The 19,706-nt window shown below is 45.1% G+C and overlaps 1 protein-coding gene across 5 annotated transcripts in view; it reads left to right on the forward strand.

Moving 5' to 3' along the window:
* Positions 1 to 4,720: 4,720 nt before the first annotated feature.
* ABCC4 (ATP binding cassette subfamily C member 4) overlaps positions 4,721 to 19,706 on the forward strand; it is a 162,637-nt gene continuing 147,651 nt past the window's right edge. For 2 of the 5 annotated variants that reach the window (XM_054832340.1, XM_054832358.1), the window contains exon 1: positions 4,721 to 4,919. In XM_054832340.1, coding sequence (XP_054688315.1) covers positions 4,846 to 4,919 — 74 coding nt within the window. In that variant the 5' untranslated portion in view covers positions 4,721 to 4,845. The remainder of the gene's footprint in view (positions 4,920 to 19,706) is intronic. The other 3 variants (XM_054832370.1, XM_054832331.1, XM_054832348.1) reach the window with 2 other exon arrangements.

Consider the following 19,706-nt stretch of genomic DNA (forward strand, 5'->3'; position numbering starts at 1 on the left):
CAAACAATGTACTGTTGTAAAGCCTTTGTATTCTGCTATCATAGTTTGACTTTGGGAAATTACTCCCTCTGATGTCTTTCAAACAGCTTTGAATCTGATTCTGTCCCTAGTACTGCCTCAGACATACCACACAGTGCTCAGCAAATCTTTTATCCAGACTCTTCAGACACGCTCATGCACATGTCGTCTTGGTTTTCTCAGTACCTTTCTTGAGGCCCTGGGGTATGATCTGGAGAAACTGTTCAGCCCTGAAACCAATGGCTGCCTGCCTGAAAGGGAATGGTTACAGTGCTACATCCTCTGATGGACTAAGCTTCAGGTTCCTATTGCATAATCGGAATCAGTGGCTATATTTCACCTCAAGATTCACATGCTTTTATTCACCATCTGGAACTTAATTGAAACTGGCCAATTATCTTCTAAGTGTTTTGAGAAAAGCAGATGTTTGTGAACTCCTCGTACTCTAGTGATAAGTGCCATAGAAAATGTACATGAAGAAACTTGTCAGTCTGACTGTATTCGGAATGAGAAGAGAGTAGAGCAAAGAGGGCTTAAGGCCACACATCATACAGGTGCTTATTTAGTGACTATTGTCTTTCCTGTGCACTGAATAAATAGGCAATCTTGTGTGTTTGCATGTTTGTGACATCCTCTGTGATCATTGATTTCCCTAGCACAACGTATATCCATAAAGGGTTTAATTCAGATGCCATTGGCTTAATTTGGCCATTACCCTATTTGAATAGTTGGCTTTGCTAGACTGCTTATCCATATTACAGATTTACTAAGTTGCACTTTGATTAATTTGTTATATATTTTGCTCTTTCCATGTTTTGAATATACTATTGCCGTAGCAAAATATTCAATGGATACATTGGCAGTTGCTTTTCTTTTTGCTTAAAATAGATGATTATTAATTTCATTACTGTGCAATTTTCCCTTCCCCTTCCTCTCCATGTGCAGCCTTAGATTTTCCTGAGCATGTCTGTTGCTAATTGCTTCACACTTCTTTATTACTGCATTAGTTTCTAATGGTTACTTGCACACTTGGCAGATAGAGTTACGGATTAATTTGGCTTTCAGGATATTCTTTTTTTGGTTGAATTTTATTTCCCCCTTCCCTTTTAGTTTTCCCTTCTCCAAATCTTCATAGAGTGTTTTGGTTTGGACTTAGAAGTAAAGACTAGTATTTCTTTTAAAATTAAGTAGTGTCAACATTTGTCACTGATAATGCTGACAAAGGAAAAAAGTACTTCTTAAGGTTTGTTCTTCGTCCTTTTCCCATTACAATAATACTGGGAAAAGTTACCTTTATATTTTTCTTTAATACTCTTAACTGTATTCTTAAAATAAATTACTTGTTCATGGTCAGTATTCTACTTTCTTGCCCAAACTAAAAAATGTTTGGCTAATCTTTCATCCAAGACAACCGGCCAATATTTTACTTCACAGAGGTAATGCTTCATGAATAAAAGTCAGTTTTAAGATTTACATCTTCCTTTCTCCCACTGCCTGACCCAAACTTTATTGACATTTTGGGACTTGCTTTGGGCTGTCATACCTTTTAATTATGAGTATCTAGTTAGTCAAATTTGCTTCACAGAAATCTAAACTTGCCAGATTTTGCTGATGGGCAGAGCTCTTCATACGTTTTGGGAGATTATTTAAATTATTTATTCAGGTTCTGGAATACATAAGCACTATTTGTTAAAGTCTGTCCTTTCAAACCACTGCACCATTTCTGTAAGTTTATTTCCTTGTTTTAATCTGGAAGGATCTACAGACAGTTGCTGACAAATGTACAACTTATTGCTTGCAAAATTCTGTGGCACATCATCCACACTCAAGCAGTACATGCTGTTGCCAGCCCTGGCAGTGTTCACTGACAGCAAGCTTAAGCTTGATTTGTTTGACTTACGGTTATTATGACATTCTTGCAAGCATGAACTGATGCTGTTTCTTCAATAATACAGTGTAGCACAGACCCTACCCCTCTTTTATCTCAACAACATGTCAACACCGATGCCTATAATGAAAGTCAGATGCCAGCCCTGTTAATTGTTTCACTCGCAATGCATTTTAGCGGGAAGAGATAGGGCTGGTCACTACTGGGGGCATGAGGTGAATAAACAGAACATAAGAATGGTGCCTGGCTTGCAGCTGACTCGGCTGGAGAGGGAAGCAGTCTGGGAGAGCAGGGTTGTGATTAGTTGTAGGTCAGTAACTAGTGGTGTACATCAGGGATCAACACTGGGTCCAAAACTGTCTGACATCTTCATAAATGATCTGGATGACGGGGCAGAGGGCACCCTCAGCAAGTTTGCTGATGATACAGAACTGGAAGGAGAGGCTGATACACCAGATGGTTGTGATGTCACCCAGAGGGACTTTGACAGTCCTCTGGGTGACATCTCCATTGACAGGCTGGAGAAATGGGCTGGCAGGAACCTCATGGCATTCAAAAAGGAAAGTACAAAGTCCTACCCTGGGGAAGAATAGTCCCAGGCACCAGTATATGCTGGGGCGCAACCAGCTGGAAAGCAGCTTGGCAGAAAAGGACCTGGGAGTCCTGGTTGACACCAAATTGAACATGAGCCAGCAATGTGTCCTTGAGGCAAAGAAGGCTAATGGTGTCCAGGGCTGCATTAGGAGGAGCATTGCCGGCAGGTTGATGGAGGTGATCCTTCTCCTCTACTCAGCACTGGTGAGGCCACATCTGGAGTCCTGTGTCCAGTTCTGGGCTCCCCAGTAAAAGAGAGACATAGACATACTGGACAGAGTCCAGTGAAGGACCACAAGGATGATGAAGGGACTGGAGCATCCCTCCTATGGGGAGAAGCTGAGAGAGCTGGGACTGTTCAGCCCGGAGAAGAGAAGGCTCAGGGGGATCTCCTCAATGTATATAGATACCTGAAGGGAGGGTGCAAGGTGGACAGAGCCAGGCTCTGCACAGTGGTGCCCAGTGACAGGACCAGAGGCAATGGGCACAAGCTGAAACACAGGAGGTTCCCCTGAACATCAGGAAACACTTTTTGACTGTGAAGGTGACTGAGCACTGGCACGGGTTGCCCAGGGAGGTTGTGGAGACCTTGGAGATCCTCAAAAGCTGTCAGGACATGGTCCTGACAGCTGTCTCTAGGCTGTCCTGCTTGAGAGGGGTCGGGGGGTGGGGTGTTGGACTAGCTGACTTCCAGAGGTCCCCTCTGACCTCAACCATCCTGTGATTCTGAGACTGCAGAGAAATAACAACATGCAGGGACTCATTCTGCCAATTATTTTTTCACGGAGATGAACAGTTCTTTGGTTACTTCAGATACCAGCAGGTCGAGGGAGGTGATCCTGCCCCTCTACTCCGCTCTTGTGAGACCCCACCTGGAGTACTGCATCCAGCTCTGGGGGCTCCAGTACAGGAGAGACATGGAGCTGTTGGAGAGAGTCCAGAGGAGGGCCACGAAGCTGATCAGAGGGCTGGAGCACCTCTCCTATGAGGACAGGCTGAGAGGGTTGGGGTTGTTCAGCCTGGAGAAGAGAAGGCTCCAGGGAGATCTAATTGCAGCTTTCCAGTACCTGAAGGGGCCTACAGGAAAGATGGTGAGGGACTGTTTATCAGGGAGTGTAGTGGCAGGACAAGGGGTAATGGGTTTAAGCTGAAGGAGGGTCAATGTAGATTAGATGTTAGAAAGAAATTCTTTACTGTGAGGGTGGTGAGGCACTGGAACAGGTTGCCCAGAGAAGCTGTGGATGCCCCCTCCCTGGAAGTGTTCAAGGCCAGGTTGGATGGGGCTTTGGGCAACGTGGTCTAGTGGAGGGTGTCCCTGCCCATGGCAGGGGGGTTGGAACTAGATGACCTTTGAGGTCCCTTCCAACCCAAACCATTCTATGATTCTATGGTTCTATACATTTCCCACATTCCTACTTTTTGTAGGTTTCCTGCAGTTTCCTTTACCTCTTTCGGTGATACTCCCTGTGGCAGGCCACAGTAGCAGTACTGGAGAGGGGTATGGTGATCACTTGCTGAACTTCTGAGAATTGCTTCAAGGATTTCTGCAATGCACTGTCTCCTGGAATTAAGTACCTGCTTCACTTTGTACCACCAAACTCTCCTAAACATTGTTAAACCACGAGGTTGGAGTTTTTTTTTTTTAATAGAAGTATCTGCAACATCTGGGAAGGAGACGTGACAGCAAGTGTTTCTGGTGGTGATTCGTCCCCTTAAGCTGGACTCAACCCCAACTTGCAACGTGTTCCATCCAAAAGGCCCCGTGGTCACCTTGCTTGGTGCTGCCCGCACGGAGATGTTTTCCCTCGGCAAGGGGCACACACACACAGGCGAAAAACCAGGGGGAGCAGAGCGGAGCACCCCCAGTCCCGGCGGCCGCCTCCCCCCGGCCGGAGACTCGGCCCGCGCTGAGGTGACCAACGGCCGCTCAGCGCCTCAGCCCCCTCGGAGCGGGGCAGCCCCGCTTCCCTCCCGCCAGGAACTTGGCAGGGTCGCAGGCCGGCCCTCAGCCCTCCCGGGGAGGCGCGGTAGCGCCGCGGCGCGGCTGAGGGGCGGTGCCCGCCCCAGTGCGGCCTGCGGGGCTGCCCGGCGCCTCAGCCTCAGCCTCAGCCTCAGCCTCCGCGCTGGAGCGGGCGCCGCAGGGGAGTGGGGCCGGCAGGAGGCGTCCTGCGGCGAGAGGGAGGGAGGGAGAGAGGGAGGGACGAGGCGGGGGGTGCCGGCTCTCCCGGAAACAGCGCCGGCCGGCGGCAAAGCGAGGGCGGCTGCCGCGGTGGGAAGTCGCTTGTGGTCCTGTGCCCTCGCTGGGCGGGCGGGTTCGTGTGGTGTGCTGTGGCGCGGCGGGCGGTATGGAAGCGGTGCCTCGCGAGGAGAAGCCTAACCCGCTGCGGGATGCCAACCTCTGCTCCCGGCTCTTCTTCTGGTGAGCGCCCGGCCGAGGGCGGCGGGGGGGGAGGGCAGCAGCGCCGCGAGGTGCGGCCCCGCGGCGACCGCCGGCGGCGAAAGCGCCGCGCCGGGGCTTAGAGCCACTCGGCTCGTGTCGCCTGGACGCTCGGCTGCGGGGCCCAGCCGGCGGTGGGGCTATGCTGAGCCCCGGCTAAGGGCCGCCCGGCTCGCAGTCCAGCGCAGCTGTCGGGAGGGTTCGGGCGGCGGGCGGGAGGGGGGATTTGAGGCGGCTGCCGGCAGTGACTCTGCAGCCGCGGTTCGGCCCCGGCCTGCCGCCCGCAGGGGCAGCCCCTCGCCCGCAGGTGGCTGCGGGAAGCGCGGCGCGGGGGGGGTGAGGTCTCCTCAGGTGAACCCGGCAGCCCGTGCCGGGCGGTAATCTGTGACTGCCGTCTGGGGACAGCCTAGCCAGGAACCTGGCTGCCTCGGGCAGGGCAGCCCTCAGCCGGGCGGGCGGCACCGAACACGGCCCCGTCGCCCCGTTCGAGCACATGTTCGATTGCTTCGGTAGCTGCAGGGAGGGAGGGAACGTCCTCTGCCTCCTCGCCCGGGTTCCCCGGCCCGGGAGCCGGTGCAGGGCTGCTCCCTGGCATTCATTGTTCCGCTTCCCCGCTTGCATAACGGATCGCGGCCAGGTATTGCTCATCTCGGCAAGGCTTGCTAATCTCGCTTTCGGCGTGGGGCTTTCCCCCTCCGTGAATGAGGTGGTTTCTGAGCTGTGTAGCTATGTGGGAGTTTCTCGGTATGGGGTGGCTGGGCAGCAGCCTGGCTCTCCCATCCATGCTTCAGCTGCAGTCGGCTGCCTTGGCTCTAGGGCAGCTTAGGGTGTCACAGGGTGAAGACAGAGGGTGTTTCGGTGTCTCCACTAACTTTTATGGGACCAGGTGACCTCTAGCGCAAAGTGCTTGTTCTCTTATTAGTGGGGACCTTGGCATGGGTATGTATAATTACGCAAAGCAGCGAGGAATTGCAGTTCAACAGTTTAGTTGCTTTGAAACATAATAGGAAAAAATGTGCAAAGTGAAATGGGCTTGTCTGTTTTAGCAGATTCCCTTAGGAAGAGAGCAGTTACGGGGGTACCACTTATTCTGCTTCACCTACTGTGTGTAGCCTGACCCAGGGTGCACGTGCTGTGTTACGTGGTGGAGGAGGGGGAAGGAAGAGGGGACACAGCATGTGAGACTTTTTTTTGGAAGCCTCTGATACGCATGTAAAAAACTCGTTGATCCTATAAGCAACTGTGAGCAGGTGCAGGAATCCCTTTTGGAAAGTAGGGGGATTTTAAAAGCCCTGATAAATTTTAGCTAAACACATTTTCAGTCAAGGATACGACCTCAGATGTACTCTGTGCAAAAGGAAAGAAGAAAAAAAAAAAAGGAGGTTGTGTGCTTGCGCAGAACTCCCTGTGTCTAGCATTTTGACTTGAAATTTCTTCGACACCAGTGGTGCTCATGTTGGAAACAGCTTTGCTAGGAAATCCAGACAGAATGGGATGAACTTGGGCCACATAGCATTCCAGGGCTGCTTCTGGTCTGTTCCCTTTCCCTTGCCGGGATCTTGTGGTGTTACTGGTAGTTCTGCCAAAAACAACCCAGCTAGACATGAAAAAGGAAGTGTGCAGTGCTTGTAGCTAGTTTTCTGATTGGTCTCACTGTCCTTTTTTTAAAGCCTTTTGTGTCAATCTTCATGTATTGCAGTGAACTGTTCAGCAGCAACAACGAAGTACCTTAACTTTCTTAAGTTTTAGGCAAGCACCTGAAAAGTTCCTTTTACCCCAAATACATTTGTAGGTTCTTATTGTACAAAGGCAAGAGTAGGTGGAAGCCTGTGCTTGTGGGATGGCAGGCCTGCTGAAAGTACAGAGGTTGATTGGGACTTCATACTTTGCAGTCAGATCATAGTGTACAACTGTAGGGCTTGTGCTTTGAAAAAGGGTTTATTGGGGTATGAAAAGCTTTAGAAGTTGTCCTGTGTACTGCTTTCATAGCAGTATAATTCACAGCAGTGGAAATATCCTTTTAAAGTCTCTTCTTTTACCTGTGCTGCATGTGATCATGAAAAATACCAGTATATCCTTTTTACTTACTAGTCAGAAAGCATTAGTATTTTCTTAGTGAAAGTTTCAGCTGAAATGATGTCTGCAGTGGCTTAAATTGAGTAGGCAGGGGCTGTCACTTTTCTGCAAATTAATACTGTTTTACATAAAATTAGGGAAGTATTAAAACACACTTCATTAGCTATAATGCTAACTTTGAGTACCTTTAAGAATTGTTCTTACTTTCTACAAAGCATATAGCATCTGATGGCCAGCTGTGTGAGTACTGCTTAGGCACTGCTTCATTTTAACTGCTGACTCACACAGGATGTTCTGAGATGTTTTCAGCTGGAGAACTGGAAAAACAGTGCTTGAGGAGGGCCGTCCTGGGAGTAGTAGCAACCACCACCATGTGGTTGCTCAAGTGTGCCTGCTCTGCTCTCCAAATCCCAGGTGTTGGCTGCTTGTTGTCAATGCAGGTAGAAAGTAGGGCATTGCAGGTAGCTGAGCAAGGGTCCTTCTTATTTTTATTTTATTCATGTTTTGCTCCAAAAGTGTAATTTTGCCATTGTAAGGAAGCACCCTCTCATTTGTTGCCAGTGGTGCAGAAGAAAAGCTAAAATTATTGCCTGGCAGAAACAAGATCAAACTCACAAGAGAAAAGAAATCATGTTTTCATTGAATTATAAAACTAAGGTAATGAGTGTGTAGGCTGAAGACACATACTTCTCCCATTGTTCAAAGCTTGTCTTCTTGCTTTTGGGTTGTGACTTTGACAAGTATGAGCTTGATGAACATTAAATGCTCTAGTAGTACCTTCATGGGAAAGCGGAGCATCTGGATTTTGTGTGAATATTGTTATTTTTATAATGCATCCCTTGTGTAATGTTAGTCTGGATGTTACAAGAATAAAAAAATATTTATGACAGAAGTATGAAGATCAGGGCAATTGCAAAATATTCTTGTTTTCCGTATCTCTCACTGAATTATCTATACTAACATAAGCTTATCAAAGCCCAAATTGTTGTTCTAGATGTTCCACATATTACTGTAACTACTGACCTTCAGAGTCACAAGTTCCCGAGTTTCCATGCTCACTATGCTTCTTTAAGCTCTGGCTGGTAGTTCAGTTACAGAGTTAGCAGTGCTCGGGTATATTTGTGATTTACTTCATATATGGTTTTTTGTTGGTTTTGTTTGGTGCTTTTTTCTTTTTGAGCTGCTGCTCAGCTTGCTGGTAGGAATGATGGATAGGAGGATTTGCTTTCTTTTTAGGTCTGTCCAAGAAAGAGAGAATTCAGTCCAGTGTTTTCCATGTTTAAACAGATATTCTGTTGTAGAAAGTGTTATGGAGTGTACAGCTTTTTAAACTCAAAATTTATGCAGCTGAGAATAGCACTTTTCACACCTTTTTTTTGTTGCTGGGGGAGTTGGGGATTATTAAATTAATAGCTGTACACGGTAAGAGTATTTATCTTTTCTAACTATTAACCCATCTTTGAGCTTGCATGTTCATTAAGTAGCAAGTGTATTTTTATTTGCTTATAGCATTTGCTCCCTTGATTTATCAAAGATGTTCTAGCTATACTGCAGTTGAATTTTTATGTACTCTGTTGTTCAGGCATCGAATCCATTCAGTGGAAAGTTACAAAACTTGGGCTATAATTAAATTTTTAAAAGACTGGATGACTTTTGGCCCGTTAATAACATGAGAAGGAGGGCAAGCTGGAAGACCCTGAAAAGGGTATCCGGTGTTTTTGTTCGAAGAAGTAAAAGAAATCAAAATCTTGCCAAATTTCATATATTTATAATTTATTTTTAATAATCATAGAATCATAGAATGGTTTGGGCTGGAATGGACCTTAAAGACCATCTAGTTCCATCACCCCTGCCATGGGCAGGGACACCCTCCACTAGACCACGTTGCCCAAAGCCCCATCCAACCTGGCCTTGAACACTTCCAGGGAGGGGGCATCCACAGCTTCTCTGGGCAACCTGTTCCAGTGCCTCACCACTCTCACAGTAAAGAATTTCTTCATAACATCTAATCTACATTGACCCTCCTTCAGCTTAAACCCATTCCCCCTTGTCCTGTCACTATACTCCCTGATAAACAGTCCCTCTCCAGCTTTCCTGTAGGCCCCCTTCAGAAACTGGCAAGCTGCAATTAAATCTCCCCGGAGCCTTCTCTTCTCCAGGCTGAACAACCCCAACTCTCTCAGCCTGTCCTCACAGGAGAGGTGCTCCAGCCCTCTGATCAGCTTCGTGGCCCTCCTCTGGACTCTCTCCAACAGCTCCATGTCTCTCCTGTACTGGGGCCCCCAGAGCTGGATGCAGTACTCCAGGTGGGGTCTCACAAGAGCGGAGTAGAGGGGCAGGATCACCTCCCTCGACCTGCTGGTCACACTTCTTTTGATGCAGCCCAGGACGTGGTTTGGCTTTCTGGGCTGCAAGCGCACACTGCCGGCTCATGTTGAGCTTTTCATCAATCAATACCCCCAAGTCCTTCTCCTCAGGGCTGCAATAATAATAGTAATTACTTACCTGTCACAAATGTACTGTGACTATGACAAGTTCTTGGTTCCTTTGGAGCACTGGACACTATCAGCATCCTAAGGCTGGATGCCTTTTTATGTGATCACTTGACATATGGCAATTGCCATTACAATAAGAGCACTAAAATATGAACTGAAAACTTTCTCCAAGGCATCCTCACTGTTATGATTCTGAGGAATAAACAATTGGTTTATCATTACCTCTTGGCGTCTGACAGCATTGTTCTTGGTTTACTAAGCATTTGCTTTAGGGAAAGTGATAAAACCACTAGGTCGTCTTCACAGCTCTGACTTGGAGTGTAGTGGGAGAAGAGTAAAAAAAAATCTTTGCCTTTGGATTTAAGCGTGAACTGAGTGGGGTAAGCACAGACACGTATGTCCCAAGATTTTCAGTGATAACTGCACAGTATGTAGCTGTTTGTCTGACCACATGCAGTCATGTCACGCACCTCTCTTGTAGCAGTGTAAATAACTGCAATGCTTTTCTTAACTTCTTCCTCCTCTCTCACCCCCTAGCTTATAATCAGAGAGGCCACTGACTTAGTTGGACTTCTGAGTCAGCCTAAGTATCACCTGCATTTTAGTCCTGTAACTTGGCTCTCTTCAAAAGCATATCTTGCCTTGCATTGAAAGAAGGGAAAGAATTCATTTCCTTTCTTGGAAGTTCCAACTGGAGTCCAGCAGTGCCACTGTTAAAACTGACCCATGTTCCATGCTGTGTCAGTGAATAAATTTGCCTGTGAGGATTTTACTTCAGGTAACAAATGAAAATATCAAGCAGCATCAGGCCTTGCAACTTGCCTGGGATCTTGCCTGATATCTAGTGAATTCCCACTGGCAGTGCCTGAAATTGGTGATGATGATGATGACTCTTAACAGATGCCACTTCATAAAGATCTCTGAGGTAGCTAATTTTTAGTTCATTTATGGACTTATTGGTGCAGGGCAATCATGGTACTGTAAGAAACTCTGTAAAGAAATATGTAAGCATCTTCAGTATAGACAAACAGAAAACACATTTTCAATACTCAGAGAATGAAATCAAACTTGCTTCTTTTTTTCTCCTGATTGAAAGATGACTGAGGATCATACATACAATTTTTTTAAAGATAATACCTTGTTTGTTCATTTGTCAGATATTTAATATCCTGTAGTCAAATTTGAATCATTCAGTCTCTTGAACTACTGCATTCATAGAATCATAGAATGGTTTGGGTTGGAAGGGACCTCAAAGATCATCTGGTTCCAACCCCCCTGCCATGGGCAGGGACACCCTCCACTAGACCAGGTTGCCCAAAGCCCCATCCAACCTGCCCTTGAACACTTCCAGGGATGGGGCATCCACAACCTCTCTGGGCAACCTGTTCCAGTACCTCACCACCCTCACAGTAAAGAATTTCTTTCTAACATCTAATCTACATTGACCCTCCTTCAGCTTAAACACATTACCCCTTGTCCTATCAATTAATTTGTACGTTTTGCTTGTTTTATTATACAGAAGAAAATATTGTTTGAAAATCATCGTTCGTGAGCTAGTGAAGTTAAAATATGTGGGTAAAGAGTGCTAAATAGAGTATATCGACTACGGCAAGTGTGTATAAACTATGGGAATGTTAGCATGTGCTATCTACAGTAAATATCTGTGCTTAGATATGCGATTAGATGAGCTGTTTGAGTATAACAAAACACTGAAGGCTATTTGCCTTTGGAATGCGCTACATAAAGCATGCTGTATCATTTATAAGACAGAATATCCCTCATAATTCCTGTAAAACTTCAAAATTAGGTGTATGTTGTTCTGTTATTTTTAATTTTTTTCCAAAAATCAATTTTTTCCCCCACTTCTAGAAAATTCTTCAAGGCCTTAAGTAGACTGGAGGAGGGAGATAACACAATTAGATTTTGGGAGTGGAAGGTTAAAAAGACCAATTTTTTTTTTTTCTTTTTGTATCCCTGGCACCCAACCACTTGTAATACCAGCGTGAACTAACAGGTGATTTTAATTCTTCCTATATCCATTACTTGTCAGAAAGGAAGTTAATACAGAAATTGATACCATTAGGTTTCAGCATTTGCATTTTCTTTTGGAAATTGAAATCAGAGACCATTGTGCGGAATTACACTTTCTGCATAACTTTGGTTTCAGGGTTTGAGCTTTTTTGTTGTTGTTGTTTGCTTTTTTTTTTTTCTGTTAAACACGTATGTAAGCTATAACACAGTTCTTAGGTCCATTTTTCAAATGATGAAGAAACTGCTCACTTCAGCTCAGTTGTTTCAATAGTAACTAACCTGAGATTAGAAACTTGTTTGCATGACCAATTATTTTCTGCAGAATTGAAGAACTCTTTTCCCATTGCTCTATGTAATTCTTAGGCCTTACTTCAATAAATAGTTTGTACTAAAATTTGTTGTTATAAGGCATAATCTTTGGACCTTTGCATCAGATCTTTGGTGTTTTGGATATTATTCTGAGCATGTGGGTGCTGGGTTTGGAATCAGTATTGTAATGATAGTCTTTGGATTGCCACAGGTACAGGTGATGCCGTTCCTCCGTTCCCTGCTTCCAGGCCTTGGAGAAAATGTTAGCTGCAGTATGTTTCCCCCCCGCCCCCCCTTCTCTTTCCTTGCCCTGTTTGTACTTCTTCTTGCCATCCGGAATATCAGGAAGTATGTTAGAGTAATCAGGTGTTTCGTACGTGGCTGATGCAGTGTAGATGAACAGCATGAAACTAGCCTGCAATAAGTGCAATCAAATACCAATTGAGTTACTGTCAGCATCAGAAAGTGGATGTTCAGCAATTTACCTGCTTACACTGTGCTGTAAAAAAAGCAGCAGCTTGGAAGATGAGATGAAGCGGAGTATCAAAGGTTAATACAGTCTGACATTGGAACTGAAAGCCTGAAGGGTGTTTTTGAGTTCATATGGCTTTGAAGTAATTTCATTGTATTCCTATTTTTTCCTACTGTAAGCAATGACAAAATCTACTATTTAAGCTGCAGTAAGCTGGGGAGGGAAGTTGCAACCAAAACAGCAGTTGAAAAGCATCTGAAGAAATACCAGAACTTACTCTGTTTACTTTATTAATTGTAGATGGCTGCCTTCGTTAAGGGGAAGTGGGAAAAGGCAGTTCGAAGAGAATGGGTGAGCATGTGAAATGGAGATAGGTTTAAAAAAAAATAATCACATGGTGACTACAAGCTGTTGCCATGATATTTATGAATTCTCGCAGAATAACACTGGAGACTATCAGTGTGTCTCTCTTGTTGGTACGTCCCATCCCAAAAGTGCTCCTCTGGACTGAGGGCAAGCACACAGCAGTGTTGGGTATGCGTTACTGGTGTAGAACTTCGTCATGAAGGTGGGTAATGAACAGTACAACAAAGCAGGTAGACACCTGAGGGAAGCCATGGAGGATAAGCAACATGGATTTATAATCAAAAGGTCCTGTGAGGAAACCCCATTTATTTTACAAAAAAAAAAAGCAGCTCCAAAGTAGGTGATTAAAGAGAAAGAAGTATGTGTTGCCTTGCAGCTTAGTAGTTGAAGTAGTGCTTCCAAGCTGCTCAAGGAGACGAAATCCTAGTGTTATGGAAGAATTTGAGTAAACAAAGACTTTCCTGTGCAACTGTTGAAAAATAACTGGACACTGAGTGTAAACAGATGATGCTTGTAATGTAATGCACAAATAGGCTTAAGAGGAGTGGGGAAAATGCAGTTCGTAAACCACCTCCTTAAGGAATTAGTTGATGAGAATATACAGGATGTGGCTTTGACTGGGTGCTGTAAAATTACCCAGAAGTTAAACTTCTGCCTATAATTACAAGTAAAGAAGGACAAAAAGAAAAGATTTTTCTAATTAGAAAAGTAGTCCATGTAGGCTAATTTTTCTGACTTGGCTGGTGATAAAGTAAGGACTTTTGTGAAATGGGTGAGAGCAAAATTTTTCACTTGTGTAGAGGAAGGTACTGTAATACGTCAGTGACGTGACTATGGTGTAACTGTTGTGGGGGTGGTCAGGGCAATAGAAGCCCGTGGGTGCACCCAGAGCCCCGACAGGCACATCCTTTGATCTTGGGACGTCTTTTATTTGTGTCAACTTTGTATGTTATTGCAAATGTTTCTTGGCTGATGTTTTGTGACAAACTTTCTCAGTTCATGAAGAACTTGCAGTATAGGCATGGGTTTCTGGAAAGCTCTGCAAGCCTCCTCTGCAGTGTGAGAATGGTACTTTTTTGAGCATTTGCAAGCAAGACACGATATAATCCAGAGGTACAGCAGGTCTCATACCTGGGTTAATGAACCAGTTGAGCTGGGCACTGCTGTTAGTTTAATGTACCTATCTGTAACATGTTTCTTCCTTGGCTGAAAGGAAATTCTTTTTGGATGCTAGCAAACCTAATATAAAATCTTTCTCATTTAGGACATTTTATTTCACGTATGAAACAGAGTAGCATGATGTGTTGGGTTTGCGTGGCAAGGTTTTGGTAGCGGGGGGGCTACAGGGGTGGCTTCTGTGAGAAGCTGCTAGAAGCTCCCCCTGTGTCTGATAGAGCAAATGCCAGCTGGCTCTAAGACGGGCCCGCCGCTGGCCAAGGCCAAGCCAATCAGCGCCTCTGTGATAACATATTTAAGAAGAAGAAAAACACTTAGAGAGAGAGAGCTTTTGCAGCCAGAGAGAGGAGTGAGAAGATGTAAGAAACTCTGCAGACACCAAGGTCAGTGCAGATGGAGGGGGAGGAGGTGCTCCAGGCGCCGGAGCAGAGATCCCCCTGCAGCCCGTGGTGAAGGCCATGGTGAAGCAGGCTGTCCCCCTGCAGCCCATGGAGGAAGGATGAGGGGGTGTAGAGATTCCACCTGCAGCCCGTGGAGGACCCCACGCCGGAGCAGGTGGAGGCACCTGAAGGAGGCTGTGGCCCGTGGGAAGCCCACGCTGGAGCAAGTTCCTGGCCGGACCGGTGGACCCGTGAAGAGGGGAGCCCACGCCAGGGCAGGTTTGCTGGCAGGACTTGTGACCCCGTGGGGGACCCCACGCTGGAGCAGTCTGCTCCTGAAGGTCTGCACCCCGTGAGAGGGACTCCATGCTGGAGCAGGGGAACGATGAGAGGAGTCCTCCCCCTGAGGATGAAGAAGCGGCAGAAACACCGTGTGATGAACTGACCGTAACCCCCACTCCCCGTCCCCCTGTGCCGCTGAGGGGGGAAGGTTGAAGCCGGGAGTGAAGTTGAGCCCAGGAAGATGGGAGGGGTGGGGGGAGGTGTTTTAAGAGTTGATTTTATTTTCTCATTCCTCTACTCTGTTTTGCTTAGTAATAAATTAGATGAATTCCCTCTCTAAGTTTGGTCTGTTTTGCTCGTGACGATAATTAGTGAGTGATCTCTCCCTGTCCTTATCTCGACCTGCAAGCATTTCGTTGTGCCTTTTCTCCCCTGTTTGGTGAGTGAGGGGTGTGAGAGAGCGGCTCTGGTGGGCACCTGGCCCCCAGCCAGGCTCAACCCACCACACATGACTATTCTGATTGCATATTGACCCTGCCTTTCGGGTAGCGGGGCCTGATTCTCTTACACGTTTTCTCTGCGAGGAAAAGGGTGACTTGAGACCTCCCATTGAGGTCTCACTTCTCTTATGGGAGTGAGAAAACACTGTCTGACTTAGCTTTTTCTACAGACCTTAGAGGCTTTCCAAAACCCTGGTGGAGTTGCTCTAATTACAGCTGATAAAAATTGCATTTTCCTGAACAGCCAAGTAAATCGTGGCTGGTTGACTGTTGTAATGTTACAGGGTGTGTAATGTCAGGGCCCAGGAGTAGGGAAACGCAGGAAGTGAATGTTTATATTGTGTTCTTTGTGTATCTGCTGGTTCAGAAATGAATCACTTTCTTTTTTTATCAGTGCCCAAGGTACTGCTGTAGAGGTGGAAAGCTTTCTGGGGTCAGAGCAGTGAGTTACTGTTTTGCAGTTGTCTGTCGCTTGGGTTTGCACCAGGTTACAGAGTGATTTTTTTTTTTTTTTAATTTATTTTCTAATCTTTATTCCTAGTGACATCAGTGTTCTGGCAGTAACAGGGACTAATTCTGGGCTTCTTTCTAGACTGATGTCTTTGATCAGCTAATCGCCTTGATAGAACAGAGGCATTCCCATCAGAACAGAAGGTACTCGGGATTCTTCCAGATAATCACATTTTTATGTGTAGTTCATGCTAGCAACAATTTGGGCTAAGCGCTTTGAAAGGCATCATGTGAACCCTATGTTTTGAAAGAGCGACCAAAACAAGGTGATGTGTAAGAACCAGATAACTATACAAATTCTTAGCAAACAGGAGGGTACCTGAGGAAATAGAAGACAATGACAGGCTCTATTTTTATTCATGTCAAACAGCTTCTTCAGAAGTTAATATAGAAATGTGGGACTGAGGTGCGATTCTTTCCTCCACACCCCATTGCTTCTCTCTTTCTGCAGGCAGTAGATTGGTAGTGAGTCCATTTTATGTCCATCCTTGGGATAAGAGGAGTAGTTTGCATCACTGTCTGTATATCCCTCCATTTCTCTAGGTCATCTTTAACTTTATTTTTTTAGCTTTTTTATTAAAGAATAATGCAGCTTGCACAGTTTCTGTGTTCATAACATTCTACTTTTCTGTTGACTTTTTATCCTCCCCTGAAGAGATCAGTGTTAGCTCATCTCTGTTTGGACAAAAGACATACCACTCTAACGAGTGGTCTTCCTTTATGGCTGAGTTGAGGTTTCAGGGGTGTTTGTTAGGTATGCCGTTGCCTTATTTGCCAGCTTCCTTTAACAGTGCTCTTAACAGCACACTCTAATTTAACTGAGCCTTCAGGCAAGACAAGGGCTTGGTTCCTTTGCTTGTTAGAGTGTATGACTCGAGTAACAGCAGTCCGTGTGGAATAGGTTGGTCTCAATTCTGTTTTAAGGGCAGAGACTTCGACGGGGCATAATCTGCATGTGGCATCCTGGTGGAAATTTTTACTTTAATGACTGAATATGAACATCTGCTAAGACTTCTGTCTGAAAGTAGACCTTCCAGTGTGAAGTTCAGGACAGATCAGTGAGATGGTGAAACCTGAACTGTTTTAGCCATACTGAGAATTTAGAGTGGACAAGTAGAAGACCTCATTCTTGGGCAAAAAGCTCTTCAAGGACTAAATGTAATTTGAAATTTGAAAAGAAAAATTTTTAACCTTCTTTTAGAGATCTTCAGGTATAGTCTACAGTAACACAACATAGCATTAAAAGTTTTTTATACTCTTGAGGCCTTCATAGCAGTAGCTCTTGAAGACTGGTATTTTGGGGGAGAGTAGTCAGAAAGCTCAACAATGGGTGATTTTTAAAAATTTTTGTTTCTCTTTCTGCATTTTTTCCTAACCCTACGGAAACATGTAGACTTATGTTGAGTCTTTGCCATGTTGTCCATTGTAATAAGAGAGTCACAAAATTAATTACCACAGTTTTCTGCATACTCTGGATTGGTTTTCCTTCCCTTCTTTAATGTTAACATAGAGGTTGTAGTGCAATTATTACTGTTTTCAAAATTATGGTTTTAATTAATGGAAAACTGTGAGAAGCCCTGAATTTGCACTAGGTCTCACTGGAACATAATCTGAAAATCTATAGATTTTTGGCAGTTTTTACCCTGCACTGTTATCTCCATCTGCTACTTAATTTGGAAATTCAGTCTTGTAGTACATACAGTACTTGATTGGTGTGAAGGTGAGGGAACAGAAGGGATTTGCTACAAACCTTAAGAACTCAGTGGAGGTGGATGTATCATTGGTAAGGTTTTTTTTTTGAGAGTTTAAGGCCAAAGGATAAGCTAGATGACTCTAGCAATCGTGTAGACTTGAGACCGTTATCTTTCATCCGGTTACGTTGCAAATGGACTACTCTACGGCTGTAGTCAGCACTGTCTGCTGCTGTTGGCTGTAGTGCTGAAACAAAGTGACATCAGGATAGCGCAGTCACCCTCAACATAAGCATTGTTCTTCCTGTGGCCTGGTTGTGGATTTTCACTGCGTTTTGAAAAGTATAAGTAGAGGAATGGTGTTCTATAGAGTAACGCTAAGAGCACTGTTTTATTTCTTAAAAGTGTATATTTTTAAAGTGTCTTTTATTTTCCTCTCTGCGTTTTGCTACATGCCAGTAACGGACGGCACTATTGAGCACTGGTGAGGCCGCACCTAGAGTCCTGTGTCCAGTTCTGGGCTCCCCAGTAAAAGAGAGACATAGACATACTGGACAGAGTCCAGTGAAGGACCACAAGGATGATGAAGGGACTGGAGCATCCCTCCTATGGGGAGAAGCTGAGAGAGCTGGGACTGTTCAGCCCGGAGAAGAGAAGGCTCAGGGGGATCTCCTCAATGTATATAAATACCTGAAGGGAGGGTGCAAGGTGGACAGAGCCAGGCTCTGCACAGTGCTGCCCAGTGACAGGACCAGAGGCAATGGGCACAAGCTGAAACACAGGAGGTTCCTGTGAACATCAGGAAACACTTTTTGACTGTGAAGGTGACTGAGCACTGGCATGGGTTGCCCAGGGAGATTGTGGAGTCTCCATCCTTGGACATCTTCAAAAGCTGCCTGGACGTTGTCCTGGGCAGTCAGCTCTAGGTGGCCCTGCTTGAGCAGAAATTTGGACTACGTGACCTCCAGAGGTCCCTTCTAACCAACCTTAGCCATTCTGTGATTGTGTAATAAATATCATATTTATGCTCCTTGTTATAAATGTCAGAAGGATTGTTTTCACCACCTTGGCAGCAGTAGCTAGTGGAATCTCGTAACCCTTTCCATAGGTGTGAGAAGGATTTATCACTGTATTTTCCTGAAAGGGCTGCCTCGTCCTGATACTCATACTAAAGGAATTGGGGAACATAACTTGTCCTCTGTCCTTCTCTGTCAGAAAGGCGACCTCTGACTTGTTTATGGAGTACACTGTAGGCTAATACTGATGTTGGAAAAGGAGGAACACTTGGTGTCAGCCACATGAGTCAACCTCAAGGCCATTCAAACAATTTCTGCATGCTGGCTGAGAGAGGCTCTATTTGCTCCAGGACAGACAGTTATGGGAAAGATCTGCAAACTTCAGTTATTTGCCTCGTGTCTGCTTTTTACCTGTGGTTGGCAACAAGAACTGAGGCCGAAGAAGAAATGTTTCAATGGAAGAGATTCCTTGTGTCAAACCAGGCAGAAGCTCTTCTGCTGGTTGGAGCAATTGAGACATTTTGTCAGGAGCTGTAGGGAAGTTGTGGCAGTAATTTGGGCCCTGATGCTGTTTAACCATACAGTCTAAGCAACAGACTTGCCTGACAAGTACTTTCTGTTTCTAATTGTACCTTTAACATACATTGAGGACTTAACAGCTCACATATACAGATCTTCAGTACTCACTCCAAGAGTTTAAAAAGGGCTATTAGGCATCAAAGATGCTACTCTAAGGATAGAGACTTAATCTTGAATGAGTCACACAAACACTGTGCTAACATGTTAAGTAGTGAAGGAAAAACTGTATTAATCCCATTTGTTACTTGCAGTTGTGTCATGGAGCCTGTGAAAAAGGTTTTTGCAACAGTTCTGTCTTCAAAGAAATTCTGAGCCCCCTCTTCTAGGGTTCAGCCTGTCCCTCCACCCTCTCTAAAAGTAGTCAACAAACTTCTTATAAGTATACAAAATTTAATTGGAACATGCCCGAGCAAGAAATGCAAAGCTAGTTGATGAGTATTCATAACCACTGTTGTGGTTGTGAATAAATAAATGCCCTCATTGTAAACCATCCCAGTTTTGAATTCTCACATGTAGGCCTTCCAGAAAATAATATGCTTCACCTAGTGCACCAGGTGCACTTTTAAAAACTCTGTTGGTGAAGTCAGGGAGTAATTAAGCATCAGAAACTAAACAGCAGTTATGAACTTTCACAGGCAATTGGCTTCACACAAACACCTTGCCCTGAGTGCAAGAGTATTTTTTCCAAAATAGGTCCATCCCTGACCTTTTGGTTCTGATTATGTTGACCAACTGAGAAAGTACTTGTAGGAAACAAGCCTGAGAGCCAAAATCGACATTTCTTTTGGAAACCAAGTATCATGGATTCAGTAGAGAGACAAATTAAGTGGCAAACTGCAAGTTCCTGAACTCCCCTGTTCCCACTAAGCCATGGCTGCTTCAGAGG

This window comes from Grus americana, chromosome 1, assembly GCF_028858705.1.
Source record: "Grus americana isolate bGruAme1 chromosome 1, bGruAme1.mat, whole genome shotgun sequence".
In the NCBI taxonomy this organism is placed as follows: domain Eukaryota; kingdom Metazoa; phylum Chordata; class Aves; order Gruiformes; family Gruidae; genus Grus; species Grus americana.